The sequence below is a fragment of the Camelus ferus genome, chromosome 7 (assembly GCF_009834535.1).
Source record: "Camelus ferus isolate YT-003-E chromosome 7, BCGSAC_Cfer_1.0, whole genome shotgun sequence".
Taxonomy (NCBI): domain Eukaryota; kingdom Metazoa; phylum Chordata; class Mammalia; order Artiodactyla; family Camelidae; genus Camelus; species Camelus ferus.
In genome coordinates, this window is record NC_045702.1 from 48213445 (window position 1) to 48231865 (window position 18421).

The 18421-nt window shown below is 32.7% G+C and overlaps 1 protein-coding gene across 1 annotated transcript in view; it reads right to left on the bottom strand.

The window, feature by feature from the left end:
* ABCB5 (ATP binding cassette subfamily B member 5) overlaps positions 1–18421 on the bottom strand; it is an 87738-nt gene that overhangs the window by 65629 nt on the left and 3688 nt on the right. Inside the window, exons 3-11 of the mRNA XM_006181974.2 lie at positions 18100–18250; positions 15152–15206; positions 7861–8052; positions 7604–7775; positions 5200–5324; positions 4943–5120; positions 2951–3064; positions 2528–2638; positions 393–518 (exon numbers count right to left, since the gene is read on the bottom strand). Of these exons, the coding sequence (XP_006182036.2) occupies positions 393–518; positions 2528–2638; positions 2951–3064; positions 4943–5120; positions 5200–5324; positions 7604–7775; positions 7861–8052; positions 15152–15206; positions 18100–18250 (1224 nt within the window). The remainder of the gene's footprint in view (positions 1–392; positions 519–2527; positions 2639–2950; positions 3065–4942; positions 5121–5199; positions 5325–7603; positions 7776–7860; positions 8053–15151; positions 15207–18099; positions 18251–18421) is intronic.

Genomic DNA, 18421 nt, shown 5'->3' on the forward strand with positions numbered 1-18421 from the left:
CAGACATTATTCTTCTGGGATGTTCTGAGAAACTGAAACTCTTGATAAGTTCTGGGTACTACAAATCATTGTGTTATTTTTCTCCACAGCATTTATTATCTTTTCACATATTATTTAATTTACTTATTTTATTTATTGTCTCCTTCTACTTATTAAAATGTAAACTTCATGAGGGTAGAGAAGTTTTTATGTTTGTTCACCAATGTATTCCCAGCACCTAGAACAGTAAGTGGAACATAGTAGGTGCACAATAAATATTTGTTGAATGAATGAATATGCAGGAAGGAAAATAATATGGCTTCTATCCTAGCTCCATTGTTAAAAATTAAAAGTTGACATAGCTGTAAGCACTCATCACGTAGACTGTGTATGATTTTGCTAGGTACACTTACAAAGCCGTCATCAGGATCATATAACCTTTGCAGAAGTTGGACTGCTGTACTCTTCCCACTGCCGTTGGGGCCAACCAAGGCCACTGTCTCTCCAGACTTAATTTTGAGATTCAGACCTTTTAGAACCTATTGGAATGTATGGGAGAAAAATTTCATAAAACTAGGATAAGTACGATTACTATTTATATGTTTTCAGAAATTTAATGTATAATTATAAATAGAAAACAAATTTCTTTGGCACTTAAAAACAAATTTAGATCTTATGTTTGTTTCATGCACCTGTATAGTAATAACCTACAATTTTGGAAAATAATAGTAAAAAAAACTCTAGTCATCTTTCTATACAAAGACGAGATCTAAGTTAAGTGTACTCACAGACTATTAATAGTCACAGCAAAATTTTTTTCATATTTTCAACTGAAATAGTTTATATGAATTTCATGACTACCAATGAAGTAGTACTTTCATTGAAAATGCTATTTGAAATAGCAGTACTGAAAGTTTTATCTTTTAACTTGTAATAACTGAATGAAATCTTGCCAGATATCTCTGTGAGTTACTTATGGCAGTTCTTTCTTAGAATATATTTAACATTATTGCAAAATATATTCCAAAGTAAAGCAACTGGCAGACTTTTTAGGGACTCTTATGAATGGGATTTCACCAGTGGATCTCACAGGGACATTTCAATTTGGGTGGGAGCACTTTTAAAGTTTTTCCAATAACTGGGGGTTGCTACCAGCATTTACTGTCCCTGGGACCTGCAATATGAGCAAAACCTCACAAATAATTACTGTCCCAAATGATGATAGTAATCCCATTGAGAAAATCCCACTTATCTTTGCTTGCATTTGCCCCAAACATGGGACTATCCCCTTGGATTCTCTCACTTTTAACTCCTCATTTATAAAGAAACAGATTCTTTAAATAAGCCAAAACTAAAACCTTCAGAGGGCCAAGCATAAAATATTCTCTAAAGAAGGTGAGAAATCGGGGACCCCCAGTGGGAGTATCTTCTCTCCCACCTGCACTTTTATCTAGAATTTGTTCTTATTCTTTCTTTGGAAGAATCTGTTTTGTTTATTTAAAGTTGGTGGACATTTTTGGGTAATTATTCATTTTTCACTTAAAAAAGGTTATGTTTCAAATGTTCATGTTAAAAAAAATAGTTGTTTAAAACCTGGAGAGCGCTTTACCATGCAATATAATGGCCCAGTTGGTGCTTAAGTCTCCAGGAAGCCAACCCAAATGTAGTTGTAAAATGGTGTTAAAATGCTCTATTTATATTAAGAAAAATGATAGAAGACAATATTATTCCAACAATGGTAATTAAGTAACAAAATTTTTAAAAATCAAGGGCTTTCAAAAGAGAATGTCAATAAAAGACTTAGAGACAAATAAGGGAGTAGGAATAGGTAGATCTTTTTTGATGCAAATTATGTAGGGAATATTTGGACACTTCGAAAGATATTAAAGGTTGATGGCATTAGTAAGTTTACCAATTTCACTTAAAATCATGTCATCCTTTTTCTATGAAACAGATGTTCCATTAGTAATTGCTCTTTGCAATCTTTAACAGTAACCACTTTTTTGGATAAATATACTAACAAGTTGAAAGAAGGAAGACAATAGAAGAGACAGACATTTTTACAAGAACTTGTCAAAGGCTGAATGGTAGAGAGAGGAGGATGCACTTTACGCTGAGTGTGTTTGCATGCCTTTGTGTGTGTGCGTGTGTGTGTGTAAAAGTAAGAGACAAAGTAACTGAGGCACAAATGTTGGTTTAGTAAAAACCCTAGGAAAGTAAGAAGGGAAAGGGACAAAACGGTGTGCTCCCAAATCCAGAGTGAAGGAATTCCAGGGAGTTGAAAATGCTTTAGTCAGTTGAATACAGACAAGATAATGCAAAATGTAACTAATTCTTCCAGAGTTATTCATCCATTGCTGATCTATCCTTCCTTCTTTCCTCTCTCTCTCTTTCTCCATCTCTTTCTCTCTCTGTCTCTTCTCAAGTCTCTAAGCAAAGTAGCCAAATCTTGGTCAAACTGACCCTAAGTATCTCATAAAAGGAGATCCTAGCCAGTGGAGAATAATATTAGAAAATGATACAATTCTATAAATTAAATTTTACTTACCTTGATAGATGGTCTTGATGGGTAACTGAAAGAAACATTTTTAAATTCCACAGTTCCTTCTATGCATCCCAATTTATATCCTGTTGTTGAAAAGTTATCTATAGTAGGTTTCTTAGAAAAACAAAGAGGACATTAAAAATCTTAAAGGTACTGAGCGGACACTCTCTAGATCCTAAAAATAGCTTAAAGATGGGTTTTCTTTTGTGGTGTTTTCCTTTCTACTTTCGAAGTGTATTGAGTTAGATATAAAGGTTTCAGTAAACACAATCTCTTTGTAGAAAAGTTAAAACAATCTCTTTCCATAGCCAATTGGGCAACATAGATTTTGCCCATCTTTTTGTTTTAGTGAAATAAGTGTGCCTATGTTTTGGCTTCCTTCTTGCAGTAATGATAGTTATCTCTTAAAGCTATTAGAAGTCTTACCTTATCAATAATGTGGAAAATATTAAAGGCAGCTCCTCTAGCTATAGTGAAGATTTCAAAGTTAGGGGCTGCTGCTCCAATGCAGTAACTACTATGGATTACACTAAAGAAGACCTATGGGAACAAAAAATAATATTTATTCTTTTTCAGCTATATAAGAGGGACAACATTTTCAAAAAACCAGCTTTTGGTTTGGTTGATTTTTTCTATGGTCTTGTTAATCTCTATTGTATTTATTTCCTCCCTGTGGAAACAGCCTAAATGTCCATCAACAGGTGACTGGATAAAGAAGATGTGGTATATTTATACAATGGAATACTACTGAGCCATAAAAACCGACAACATAACGCCATTTGCAGCAACATGGATGCTCCTGGAGAATGTCATTCTAAGTGAAGTAAGCCAGAAAGAGAAAGAAAAATACCATATGAGATCGCTCATATGTGGAATCTAAAAAACAAAAACAAACAAGCAAACAAAAAACACCAAAGTGTAAATACAGGACAGAAATAGACTCATAGACATAGAATACAGACTTGTGGTTGCCAGGGGGGCAGAGGGTGAGAAGGGATAGAGGGATTTCAAAATTGTAGAATAGATAGATGAGATTATACTGTATGGCACAGGGAAATATATACAAAATCTTATGGTAGCTCACAGAGAAAAAAAAATGTGACAATGAGTGTGTATATGTCCATGTATGACTGAAAAATTGTGCTGAACACTGGAATTTGACACAACATTGTAAAATGATTATAAATCAATAAAAAATGTTATAAGAAAAAGAGGGACAACAGAATGAAGTACATACATAGTTGAGACTCAGAAATCAGATAGGAAAGAATGGAAGATGCTGCCAAATATAAAGGAAACATTAGTTAATTCAACTGCAGTTGGCCTTTTCCTAATAGAACAACTTCTAATTATCCAACAGTCTTGTTAACGCCTGCTGGGAAGCTGAGCAGAAAAATCTGCTTACTGAGGAGCACTGGCCATACAGGAACCTGGATGGGTGAGGAGGTCATGTGCACTTCCCTCCTTGCTGGTTAACTCCTCAACTTTAAGGAGAAGGATGTTATAGATTCCACTATCTTAGAGACAGTCTATTATTTATTCCAAAATTTGTCTGAATTTTTGTATTACTGGACACTTGTCCATTTTCAGACAGACACATCTCTGCCAAAAGTCGATAAGCAAAGAACTCCATAAGCTAAGTGTAATTTTCCCTATCGTATAGATGAGGAAGCTAAAACTTTGCAAGTCATTCACCTACAGTCACGCATAAACTGAGGAGAAAAGATGAGCTAAAAATTCCTCAGGCTCAAGTTTTATTTATAACAAATAAATGAAGAACTTAATGTTTTAAAAATAAAGCCTCAAGTTCAAAAGATGACTTAAGTTGAACAGAGCAGATGAATTTAGTTCAGAAAGACAAATGATTCTTAATCCTGAACTGATCTGTTTATTGTTGAAACTTGGGAGGATAACTGAATAAATTATAATTTAATGCATAATCCTTAAGAGTTTAAAAAAAACTCTAAGTTGTGATGTTGGATAGAGCTGTATATAGTCTGTTTTTAACATTACTATATGCTGAAAGGACAGAAGAAGGCAGGAGAGTCCAATCTACAGAATATTTCTGGAAGACCTGTAGCAAGGTGAATGTAGGTGTCATCTTATCTCAGCAAGATGGAAAGGAAGAAGTCTCACTAGAGACTGGTCTTTTTGACTGCTGGTTTAAGAAAACTTTATTTCTCAGTGGAGAATTCAGTTATGATTTAGAAGACACTAAAACATGCTAGGTGAGTAAATCCCGCCAATTCATAACTATAATTTAAAGATGTTTACAAATAATTTGAAGGAAATAAACATTTGTTTAGTAAAAACATTCATCTTTAAATATTCACTGTCATTCAAAGAGAAATTCTTACTAAACTCCAGGTAAGAAAAGATTACCTAGGCCAGTTACCTCTGTTCTCAAACAAGACTTACAGCAAGAACAGTTCCGATGGTATAATCAGGTTCTCCACGAAGAATCAAGGAGGTTCCATACCAAAAAGCAAGTCCATAGGTTCCATTCATAAAGAAGTACACAGCACCAAGAGAGAGTTTTGAAGCTATAGCTTTTTTAATGCCAACATCCTTTGCATCTTTTAGATTCTGTGTATACCTTAAAAAGACAAATACAATGTAATAGCCGTGGGGGAAAACAAAACCAAGCACATATTGTCATAATTAAAGGAACAGACCTTTGGATTTCTTTCTCCTGGGCCCCAAAGGTTATGACTGTTTGGATTGATGATAAGACTTCTTCTGCTACAGCCCCAGCTTTGGAATAAGCACTTAATTCCTTACTGGACAATGAGATGACTATCTGTAATAAACAAAGATCACAGTCAACCAAAGAATAACCCTGGGGCAGTAACAGTGTGCAGAGAATTTAATTCAAGTAGAATCTAGAATAACATTTTATTATTGAGAAGGTACTTGTTACTTATTCTAACTCCATTACTTGGCAAATGAGGAAACCAATGGTCATAGATACTGACTTCTTAAAGTCTCAGCAGTGAAAGAGCTTAGCCTAATGTAACCTGGAATCTAAATCTCTACTTTTCCTTCTAGTAGAGCTTCACTGTTTTCTCTATGTATTTTCAAAACCTTAGAAAATGAGTATCTATATTAACATAGTTCAGAAAAACTTGATTTGAAAAAGGATATTAGGAACATAGTTCTTCTTAATCGCACTCTGGAAATTAGTAAGCCTGATTTGACTTGATCTGATTTGTTATTATGTAAAAACAATCAAGACTTCCAGAGGGTATGAGAGACAGGGTTGTGGCAGAAAGAGGAATATGATCCTGCACATGTCTGGAGTGTGACTCCTGAAGCTATTACTGCATAATGCAGCCTGCCTAGTAAATGCTGTATCTCTATACACCAATACAAGAGATTTCAGAAAGGGAGAGAAAGTTATCACTCTTGGTGATTTTAGGCAGGTTTACCTGCTTTCTTCAAAATTTAAATCAGAATGTGCCTTTTTCTCTATAACACATCCCACTTACCACTTCTTTAATTAGTAAAGGATTTAATTTAGTAATTTAGCACAACAGTTCAATGAAAAGGAGCAGGGAAATTGTCCTCAGAGTTGTGAGTCTGTAACTACTGCTTGCTAACATAAAAAATCTACCCACTTTCAAAATACATTCCACATAATAGGAACTGATTTTATGTTAAGACATGCTCAGATATTTGTTAAAGCAGAAAGTAGCATAAACTGAGCAATATTCATTATTTTCTGAATTCATCTAATAAAGATAGTTATTTCCTTAATATATCACTGGAGGGGAAGTTGCATGTAGCAAAATGCTTTGTACATACCAGTATTACATAAATGTGTGCCCAATTAAGTTGAACTGAAGGAATCTAGAAACCATCCAGGCTGGCTTCTTTAGTCATTTGGATAATTTTTACCTTTATTTGCTACCTATTTACAATCAGTCAATACAATAGCAAAACTTAGTTTCCCCACCGCTATTATTTTTAACTCCCGGTCCACTTCACTTCTTGCTCAGTTAAGGCCCTGATTTTAGTAACACACTGGGTTAATCTTCATACTTAGGGGTCTTCATTTCAAATAAGCTGGGGATGAAGATTTTGGCAAGGGTTACAAGGTCAACACTAGAAGTCACACTAAATAAAGATATGTTGTCTAAACACCTAAGTCTATTGTTAAGGAAGTATTCAATCATAGAATATTTTTATTGCTGAAAATTCTTGTTTGGTTGAATTTGTATACTGCCAGCAAATAAATTCAGTGAATGTTATGGCTTTAACTTCCATAGAGAAAAATTAGCTTTGGAAAATTTAAGACTCAAAAAACACCCCAAAACAAAACAAAACAAAACAAAACTCCATCCCTCAAGAATACACTTTGCCTCCAATTTAGGAAATGGGTATACACTTTGGTAGAACTGCCAAAGATTTAATTTGGAGAGAGATATTAGGGATATATTGGTTGATTTTGCACTTCACATAGAACACTGGTTTAAAAACTAGGCTGTAAATAGATTAATATCTTATAAATAGATTAACATTAACTATATCAGTGCTGAAAATATAATTTAAAATGCAAATACAAAATTTGTTTTAAAAATTGAAACAGAAAAAATTGAAATAGATTTACATAGTACATAAAATAGACATTAGCAAATATTTTAAATGTCATTCAGAGCCCTATAAAAATATAAACTTGAAATGGCTGACCTAAAAAAATGCTTAAGTGTTTACTGTTTTAGGATTTTCTCATTTTGTTCTAGTGAAATGAACTGAAACACATTTGTCTGGGAATCTAGCACACAAAGCTTTCCCAGTATCCAACGTACAATGGCGTAAAATTGTATCCATACTGTTTGAAACTGTATTAGGCTCTAAACAAAGAAGGATGTTTTTTAACGTTAGTAAGATATTACAACTAAACCTCACTGTAGCCAAATAACCTGAAGATAGAAAGCGTACTGTATTTCCGACATACAATATTCCTGTCCATTTTGGGACACAGAAAATAAGTAGAAAAGCCTCTTTTGGATAAACTCAGTAAAATATCTAGTTTACATTTTTGCTTCCAATCAACACTGAATTAGCCATCTTGCCTACCCTAGAAAACATAGCTGCTGATGCAATTATAAGAGGAGATGTGGACAGAGTCACCAGGGTGAGTTTCCAGCCCTTCACCAAACCAATCGCCAGGCCAATAGAAAAAGTAGACATGTTTTGAAACAACAGAGCAATCTTGTCTCCAATACCATCATTGATTTTGTTGATGTCACTGAAACAAGTAAATAAATGCAGTTAATTCATTTATACGTCATATAAGAGAATAAAGTTGATGTATCGCACAATTATCCTCTTACTCAGTCATGCGTGTATTAAGTTCACCAATATCACAGCTGTCAAACCAGCTGATGTCCTGAGCCAAAATTGAATGAAAAAACTGTTTTCGAATTCTTTTGGTCTGTCGTGCTGCAGTCATAACCCAAAAGGAAATCTGCATGTAGCCAAAAACCCAGGCAGTAACTCCTATTCCAACATAACACAGGGTCAACCTGGAAAGAAAAAGATTATTGGAAATGTTACTGAGACCAAAGCAAAATTTTTCCCTTATTATCAAAAAAATGAAATCTGTCAGAATATTTGATGAAGAGAACTTTGCTAGAATCTATAATAAGATAACTAAAAATAAACCACTATGAGAATGAGTGAAATATACTCATGTAGGAATCTAGATTTCCCTTGTAAGACATCTAGAGTATGTCTCTCTTACATTATTAGCAAAAATTAGTGTTTCAAAACATAATTGCTATTTATATCTTCTTTCAGTATTTTTTTAATACTTTCATTTGAAAATGTTACATTGTAGTAATTATGATAGCTGTATGTGAAACAGAAGGGTAAAGAAATGATAATAGTCAAAAGCATTTGATAAAATGCTTTAAATATAAATACAGCATTAAATTAAAATTTCAACTGAAGGAACTTAGCCTAAGGAAAATATGTACAAAGATTAACCAAGATGAATGTTCATTGTAGCATTAATAACAATACCTAAAACTGAAGATATCCTAATTATCTAAGAGTAGGAGACCAGATAAGCAATGTAGTCTCTTCATACCAAAATCTATGGGATGCAGCAAAAGTGGTACTAAGGGGAAATTTATAGCAGGCTTACCTCAAGAAAAATTTCAAATAAACAATTTAACTTAACACCTAAAGGAACTAGAAAAAGAAAAAACAAATGAAGTCCAAAGTCAGTAGAACAAAGGGAATAATAAAAATCAGAGCAGAAATAAATAAAATAGAGACTAAAAAGAAAACAGAAAAGATCAATGAAACTAAGAGCTGATTCTTTGGAAAGATAAACAAAATTGACAAAACTTTAGCTAGACTTACTAAGGAAAAAGGAGAGAAGGCTCAGATAAACAAAATCCAAAACAAAATAGGATAAATTACAACAGATACCACAGAAATACAAGGGATTATAAGAGAATATTATGAACAGCTATTTTCCAAAAAATTGGACAACCTAGAAGAGATGGATAAATTCTTAGAGTCAGAAAACTTCTTAAATAAACAAATGGGACTATTCAAATTAAAGAGTTTTGCACAAAAAAGTACATTATCAATGAAATGAAAAAACAAGCTACTGAATAGAAGATATTTACAAATTATATATCCCATAAGGGGTTAATATTCAAAATATAAAAAGAATTCATAAAACTCAATAACAACAAAAAAAACCCAATTAAAAATGTATAGAGGATCTGAATAGACACTTTTCCAAAGAAAATATACAGATGGGTAGATGGTCAATATTACCAATCACTAGAAAAACGCAAATGAAAACCACAATGAGGTAAAACCTCACACTTATTAGAATGGCTATTATCACAAAGACAAGAAATAATTAGTGTTGGCAAGGATGTGGAGAAAAGGGAATCCTTCTGCACTGTTGATGAGAATTTTAACTGGTGCAGCCACTGCAGAAAACAGAATGGAGAGTCCTCAAAAAATTAAGACTAGAACTACCATATGATCTAGCTATTCCGCCTCTGGGTATTTATCTGAAGATTACAAAAACACTAATTTGAAAAGACATATGCACCTCTAGGATCATTGTAGCATTATGTATAATAGCCAAGATATGGAAACAACAGATGAATGGATAAAGAAGATGTGGTATATATACATATACACACACAATGGCCTACTACTCAGCCATAAAAAGATAAAATCTTGCCATTTGCAGCAACATGGATGGACCTTGAAGGTATTATGCTAAGTGCAATTAAGTCAGATGGAGAAAGAAATGACCACTCATTTGTGGAATATTTCAAAAAAGCAAAATAAATGAAAAAACAAAACAAAACAAAAACTAAACACATAGATTCAGAGAACAGAATAGTGGTTTCCAAAGGGGGAGGATGAAATAGGTAAAGAGGTCTACTGTGTGGTGATGAATTCAAACTAAACTTTTGGTGGTGAGCACTCTGTAATGTACACAGAACTCAAATTATAATGTATATATGAAATTAGTGTTGCTCTATGATGAAGGAATTAAATAGGGTGCTAGGTCAGGGAATAAGTGGTGGGTAAAGATGGGTTGGGAGAGCTCATGCAGATAAATAAAGCAGTTAAGAAAAATTTCTTTGAGGAAGTGGTATTATAACTAGGATCCAAAAGGACAAATGGAGTCAACCACAAAAAGGCAAGAAGAGCAATACTATTTTGACTTGAGCAAATGGGTGAATGGGGTGCCATTTATAGATGTGGAAGACTGAGAGAAGAACAGATTTGCAGGAGATACCAAATATTTTGATATAGACATAAGCATGAGATGCCTATTAAACATCAAAGTGAATATCAAGTAAGAAGTTGAAAATGGAAGCCTGAAGTGCTAGAGAGGGGTCTAGTGTGGAGATGGAAATTTGAAAGTCATCAGATTATAAGTGGCAATTAAAATAAAGTATTGGCTGAGATGATCCTCAGAGAAAGAGAATGATGTGTAGATAAAGAAGAGAAGAGGACCAAGGACTGAGGGACTCTCAGGGACTCTCCATACATGGTAGAGTTTAAGATGAAGACAAAGAGCTGGCAAAGAAAGTTAAGAAGTGGTAAATGAGGTAGCTGGAGAGCCAGGTTAATAAAGTGCTAAGAAAAACACAAACAAATATATACTTCAGCCTCATTATCCCCAGATTCTGTGTTGGCAAATTTGCCTACTAGATAAAATTTACTGGTAATCCAAAAATCAATACTAGGGTTGTTTTCATGATAATTTATGGATATGTGCAGAGTGGCAAAAATTTTGAGTCACCCAACAGAGACATTCCCCTGTACAATGAAGACTATAAAATATTGTTGGTAGAAATTTAAAAAGATCTGAATAAATGGATTGGAAGATACAATGTTGGTAAGATGATAATCTCCTCAAACTGATCTATAGATTTAATGCAATCAACCCCTGTCAAAAATCCCAGCAAGCTAGTTTTCAGAATTTGTAAGGTAATCTCAAAGTATATGTACAAATGAAAAGAACTCAGAAAAGTTAAAATAATGTTTAAAAAGATTAAATTTGGAGGATCTCCACTTCCTGATTTTATTTATTTAACTCTAAAACTGTAGTACTAAGACAGTCTGATACTACCATAAGGGAGACATAACAATAAGTGCAACAAAAATGAGAGAGCAGAAACTAACCCTTTCATTTACGGGCATTTGATTTTTAGCAAAGGTACAAAGGAAATTCAATGTAGAAGAAATAGCTTTCCTAAGGAACAGTCTCAGAACAAATGCATAGCCACATACAAAATAGAAGTTAGACTCTTTCTTACCTCACAACAGTCACAAAAATAAACTCAAAATGGATCACAAACCTAAGAGTGAGAGCTAAAATGTTGAAAATTCTAGAAGAAAATGGAGAAAATCTTCATGATCTTAGGTTATGCAAAGAATTCTTAAATCCAAAAGAAAAATCCATTAAAGAAAAACTTGATAAATTGTACCTAATCAAAATTTAAAACTTTCATGCTTCAGAAGAAATCTTTAAGAAAATGAAAAGACTAGGTACAGACTAGGAGAAAATATGTATATTTTCTGACAAATCATATATCTGACAAAGAACTTGTATCAAGAATTTATAAAGAACTCTTACAATTCAATAATAAGAATAGAAACAGCAACTTATAAAATAAATAAAATATCTGAATACACATTTCACCAAAGAAATATATGAATGCCTAAAAAAGTAAGTGAAAAAAAATGCCCATTATTAGTCACTAGGAAAATGCAAATTAAAGTCACAATATGATACCTCTTCATACCTACACAATGAGTATATAAAAAAAGACAGAATTGAAAGTATTGGTGAAGATGTGGAGAAACTGGAACCCTTATACATTGCTGGTGGGAAAGTAAAATGGTTTAGTTACTTTGGAAAACAGTTTGGCGGTTTCTCAAAAAGATAAACAAGCTTACTATACGACCCAGCAATTCCACTCCTAGGTATCTACCCAAGAGAAATAAAAACATATGTCCAGGCAAAGATTTATATATCAGTGTTTACAGAAGCATTTTTTTTAATAGCAAAAAAAAAAAAAAAAAAAAAAGAACCAATCCAAAAGTCCATCACGTGGTGAACAGATAAACTAAATGTGATATATCCTTGCAATGGATTAGTACTAAGCAATAAAAAGGGATAAACTACTGATTTGTATTATAACATGGATGAACCTCAAAAAACATTACACATAATAAAAGAAGCTAGGTTCAAAACCCTACATTTTATTTGTTGCCATGCACATGCGATATCCAGAAAATGCAAATCTTTAAAGATAGCAGATAAGTAGTTTCTTGGGGCTGGGGGTGGAAGTGGGGATTGACTGTAAAGAAGAATCTTTATAGAATGATGGAAGTGTTCTTAAAGTGGGTTGTGGTGATGGTTGCACAACTCTATAGATTTACTAGAAATCATTGAATTGTACCCTTAAAGCTGGTGAGTTTTGTAAGTAAATTATACTTCAATAAGCTATTAAAAATCATAGAAGCAATATAATTCCAATTATATTAGAATTATATATGTATATTTATATATGTAAAAAAGCTGTAATAATGTAAACCAAAATTAATATTCATTATCCAGTAGTAGTGGGATTATAAAGAAATTTATAGATTTAAAATTTAATTTTCTTTTTGCATTTTTATCTCTTCACATCTTCTACAATGAGAATATTAAGCATTTAATTAGAAAAAGTAATTAAAAGAATTTTTTAGAAGCACTGATTGCCTTTTAAAAAGACTATTCTTAAAAACAAAGAAACCCATGCAATTTATTCTGCATGGCATTTTATTTTGCATCAGGAAATCAAACTATTCTCAAGGCCTAAGGCTTCTGATTCAAAACTGCATGCAAATTAAGATTGGATTTAACAGCTCCACTTACTAAGTATTTAATATGTGTTAAATACTATGCCAGGCCCTTTACATATCTAAGTATCATTGAATCTCCAGAAAGTATTATATCACATCTTACAGATGAAGAAATTGAAGTTATTATAGAAGTTGCCTGATAGACTCTTTAGCTAGAAATTGGTGGGGCCCACGACCTGAATCCTGATATATGATTTGAATCCTGAGTTTATGATCTGAATCACATTGGCAATATTTCTGAGGAAAAAGGGTTCCCAAATAGGTTCGGGAAACACTGCATACTTAGTGAATCGCCCTCCGCCCCCTGCCAAAATTGATAATACACACTAAAATACGAAAAAAATCCCAAAGCAATGAAATAGTTTAATTTTGTTCAACCCAGGATGTTTCAGACCAGCTAACCAATTAACACTACATCCCCTCACCCCTTACCCCCATCCTTTTAAAACATATCATCTATTAACATCCCTTTGTTCCACTGTACACAATTTGGGAATTATTTTAGGTACAACTTGATACAGCAGAAATTGCCACTTATCTAATCTATCATCCAATATCTGATCTGATCTTTTTCCTAAATAAGGGAACCTGTTTTTTTTTTTTTTTGAAGTGGCTCATGCCCAGCTGAAATGGATGTGGTCATATGACAGAGGATCCTTAGTTTCTGATGACTTTTGAGTCATGTTTCATCCTTAGACTGTCCACTTTCAGAATTTTATGTGTGCGAGAAATAAATTTCTCTCGTGGTTAGGCCACTATTATGGTAGCTTTTACCTTAAATTCAGTTGAGCTTAACCTAACAAAGACTTGGTTATCTAGTTTGCCCCTTCATTTTCAATAGATTATAACAGATACATCAGAAGTAGCAAAAAAGAAGAAATAAATTGCTTAAAAGTTCATATAGAATTAATTAATTAATTCTTGACAGCAAAAGATATTCACCAGCAACAATCTTGGAACTATTTAGTCATTATGATCTGAATTCAGTAAGAAAAAAATTCAATTATTTTCAGAATAATTGTCTGATAAATAAGACAAAGGCAGAGACAACATTAAAACATTAAACCTATATAAAGCCATGAGTCATTATCTTTAGAAAATTACTTAGGTAGAATAAAATGCTTCAGTTCCAGATTATTATAAATGTTAGAGGTATTACCTTATCCCTACCAAAAAAGTTATATAAAACAGTGTTTCCCAGAAATGTGTTTGTTCATCAAAACATTAGTTCAGCAGGATGTTTAGTTTCCATAGTCAAAAAGGTTTGGAAAACATGGATTAAATTAAGTGTTTACTATACTTATCTGTCCTATGTGTGTCCAAGGAAGCTGTCATACAGTGTTTCCTAAACCAATTTGACTATGGAATCTTTTTTTAACATATATCTCAAATATTCCAAAACAGTACACTGGTTTGAGAAACAACAGCAAAGTAAATACTATATTATAAATGTTAAGAATATGTGCCTCTTGGGGATGTACAACATGGACGCTTCACTTTTGGGGGAAAAGAGTAAGGCATCACTTAGGTCTGATAAGACTCTGATATTTTTAGTGAGACATTACCTAAATCCAGTGAATACAGTCAGTGAGTTTGCATTTCTCTAACAAACTCAACACATGATAGAAGAAAGCATATTGCTTAATACACAAAACTACAAAAAAAAAAGAATGTTCTTATAAATTATTTATTTCAGAATTTATAATTTTTAGTCTTAATAAAACTTTATTATAATAGCCTGAAAGATTAGCCTCTAAAAGTAGCCTGAGTAAAGCTCTACTATTTATATTTATTTTTTAATTTTTCTATTTGTTGTACACATCTTTTTGTCTTCTAAAGTTTACAGAAGTGGCATTTTCCTGTAAGTTTCGTAAGAAAAATAATTTAAAAAAGGAAAAGCAAGTTATTTAACCTCTAGGATATGTACCTTCAGTTCTAGGTAACAAAACTGGTATAAAAATGCAAATCCTAAAATAATTTTTCTATTGATGATGATTTTGTCAAATAAAAGTGAAACCATATGAACCTGTACTCTATTCAAATAGAGAAAAACTTATGTGGTAATTATATGTTATATACCTAATGAAAGAAGAGGACATGTTTGCTTTAATCATTTATATGTAAAATTAATGATTAGACAGACTTTTCAGCTTTTTTCTTATAAATTTTGAATAATGCAGCATACAGTGAATATGATATTAATACTTCATTTGGACTTACACAATCATATCTTCATTCACCTTCTCTTGAGACTGAGTACAGTTCCGATAATTTGCTGTAAAAAAGTTTTTTAAATTGTAAAGAAAATTAATTTATAATTGGCCATGATATGTTTTATACATAGTCCATAAACCAAATATAGTACATTCTCAAAAAAATGGACTTAATGATTACACACTGGTTAATGATCATCTTATTTGCTATTCTTTAACCTAAAATTTAAAATTATTATCTCTGGTATCAAGAAGCACACATGCAACATGAAAAATTACAAGGAAATATTAACCATTTAGCTCATATGTGATAAGAATTCCTTAGAACATCTTTAATTTCAGATAACAGGTGTGTAAGTAATAGTAATAGAATTTTCCTTTCCTGTTGAGATTATGCATTTAGAATTCAGTTTGAGATACCCAAGGGAATAATTTAGAAAGTCCAAGAAAAGCAAAGAACACAAGTGAAAGTCACAGAAGTCATCTGAAAAATTTAAAAGAAGTTCATTGAAATATGTTGGGTATAAGGATAGCAGTATTTAAAATAATCCTTGGGTTACCAGTTTTCCATGTAAATTTTTCTATATATCTTCTAGTAAAAAACTACATCATATATTAATTAGTATACCAAGGTTGTTATTTCACCAACAGCAAAAAACAGTGGTCAATGTCCAGTATTATAATTTTCTTTCTTAAAGGACTATAATAAATGTTTGTAATGAATTGCAGGCATCATGCTCTTCATTTCTTGCATAACCACAATATCATCACATATGATGATGTCTATGATCTTTATTTATGTGCAAACAATGATTTTTCCTTCATTCCATTCAAGGAATTGTGGGAGGAAAAAATTTAAAGCAGTTTATTACAAATATCAGAATTATCATAGAAGTTTCAAGACTTAGTAGAAAGTTTTAATGCGATTTAACTGAGCTAATAAAGAGAATAAATATTGTTTCTAAAAATGGTAAATAGAATCACATAAAAATGGCATAATCTCATTTTGGAGACTATATTAATAGAGGTAGCATGTACAAAAGTTCAGTGCTGGCATAAAAATAGGCCCTTGATCAATGATAGCTATTATTCATATTTTCATTTGCCGAAGCAAATAATCCTCTTCTATTATCCTTCAGAAAAACCAATGTTAGAAGGTTGAGAACATATTCCTTAAGATATACTTTTCTTTAATAGTATATTATACCGATAATATTCACGTATTTATCTAAATTTAAATCTTCATCAATCTCTTTATATGTTAACTACATTTGAAAAAACACAACAATGAAACTTGAGAAACATGGAAAAGTCTTAAACAAAAACAAAAATTAAAACACAGCAACATCAGTCAGATATGTACTGACTATCATATTTAAAGCTGACAGAGCAATCAATTATAGAGCAAATGTAACCAAAGGAGTACTCTCATTCAAACAGACTGCCTTAGGTTGCTAGGTTTATCCTTCCTTCCTCTCTCCCTCTCCCTTTCTTCTTTCCTTCCTTTTCCCTTCCCTTCCTCCGTCCTTCCCTTCCTTCTTTTACTCACTCATTGAGAGAGAGAGAGAGAGAGAGAGAGAGAGAGAGAGAGAGTGAGAGAGAGAGAGAGAGAGAGAGAGAGAGAGAGAGAGAGAGAGAGAGAGAGAGAGAGAGAGAGAGAGAGAGTTGGCAATCAATAAATATTTGCTCAGTGAACTGGCAGTTCCATTTGTTTAACAAATAAAATGACATCTTCAGCCTCTATCACTAAACTGTAGAAAGGGTATCATCACATGCAAGGACTCAGAGATGGAAGAAGTGAATTTATTTCACTCAAACAAGACTGAGACATTTGAAAAATTAGGCTTCAGGTGGAAAATAAGAGTATAAATTAGTAGTTAAAGTCAAACAGGACACAGAGGAAGGTACATTGTACCAAACTAGGCTAGTGTCTAAAAGACAGTCCAGGTTTTAATGAGACATTTGTCTCAATAATAATATACAGCTATAAAGATATTTCCTAATATGTAATTTGGGGAAAAGTATGTAAAATACCAGGGAATTACTAATATTTATAATATCTACCAGATTAAAAAAAGACTTGTATACTCACTATGTCAGTGTACAGGAGAATTGCTGGAATTTATACCTAAATAATGTCACCTCAAAGGACATGACCCTGAAATAGGAAGCTACCAAGGTAATGATACATGAAGGACACCTGTAATAATGAGAAATATGAAAACACTTGATTTGATTCCCCACACCTGATTACTAGATTCCCCTCCTATCTTTATCCAGGGAATTTGTCTGCATGTTCTTTTCTTCTTTCTTGCTGCATAATGTTCTATAGTGCCATGCACTTCCAAATACTGTAAAACTCCTAGTAGCAATATGATAGATTTAGCCATTTTTTTATTTCTTCTTTTTCAAGGGTACATTATATATGAAGTGGCTTGGAATGGCCCAAGCTTTTGATTAAATACTGATATAATTGCCACTTCTGATAGAAAATTACTAGAATTTCTAGAGAAACAAGTTGAGCTATAGTGGGTCTCAGATGATTTTTTATATACTGTGAGCAAACAGCCTTTGGACTTGAATGGCAATGTCAGTTCTCTCCTGGGTCTCCAGCCTGACAAAAAAAAATTCACCTGTAGATTTTGGACTTGCCAGCTTCCATAATCACGTGAGCCAATTTCATAAGGTAAATCTCTTTCTTACACACACTCTCTCTCTCTACACATACACACATATACACACAGACCTTACTGGTTCTGTTTCTTTGAAGAATGCTGACAAATACAGATTTTGGTTATTTAGTCCCTGGTAACACAGAAGAATAAATGACTTAAATACATATTATATAGATACTATTTCACAAGACAACAATCTGTATTATAAGTTTAATGCTTGTTTGTTTTACTGAATGTTTTTGAGTCCCTAGCAATATAGAAAAGTAAATATTGTACTCACTTGTGTTGGTTTTGACTAGACATCCACTAATAAGGTTGTCACTCATTTCTCCCAAAATCAGTGACATTATAGGAAGACAGGCCCCATTTATTAGTGATGCCAGTAATCCCAACATCATGAGCGTGATGTCTAGTCCATCAGCAAAGCGAAACTGAGGAAAACAAAAAAAAAATGGTAGAATAATAGCTGTAAAAAAACCCAAAACACCAAAAATTAACACATAGTTTTTGCCATCAAGTAAACACTTTTTTTTTTTACAAATTGATGAAGAAATTAAATAGACATATAAAAGCATGGATACATATTTATATATAAAGTAAAA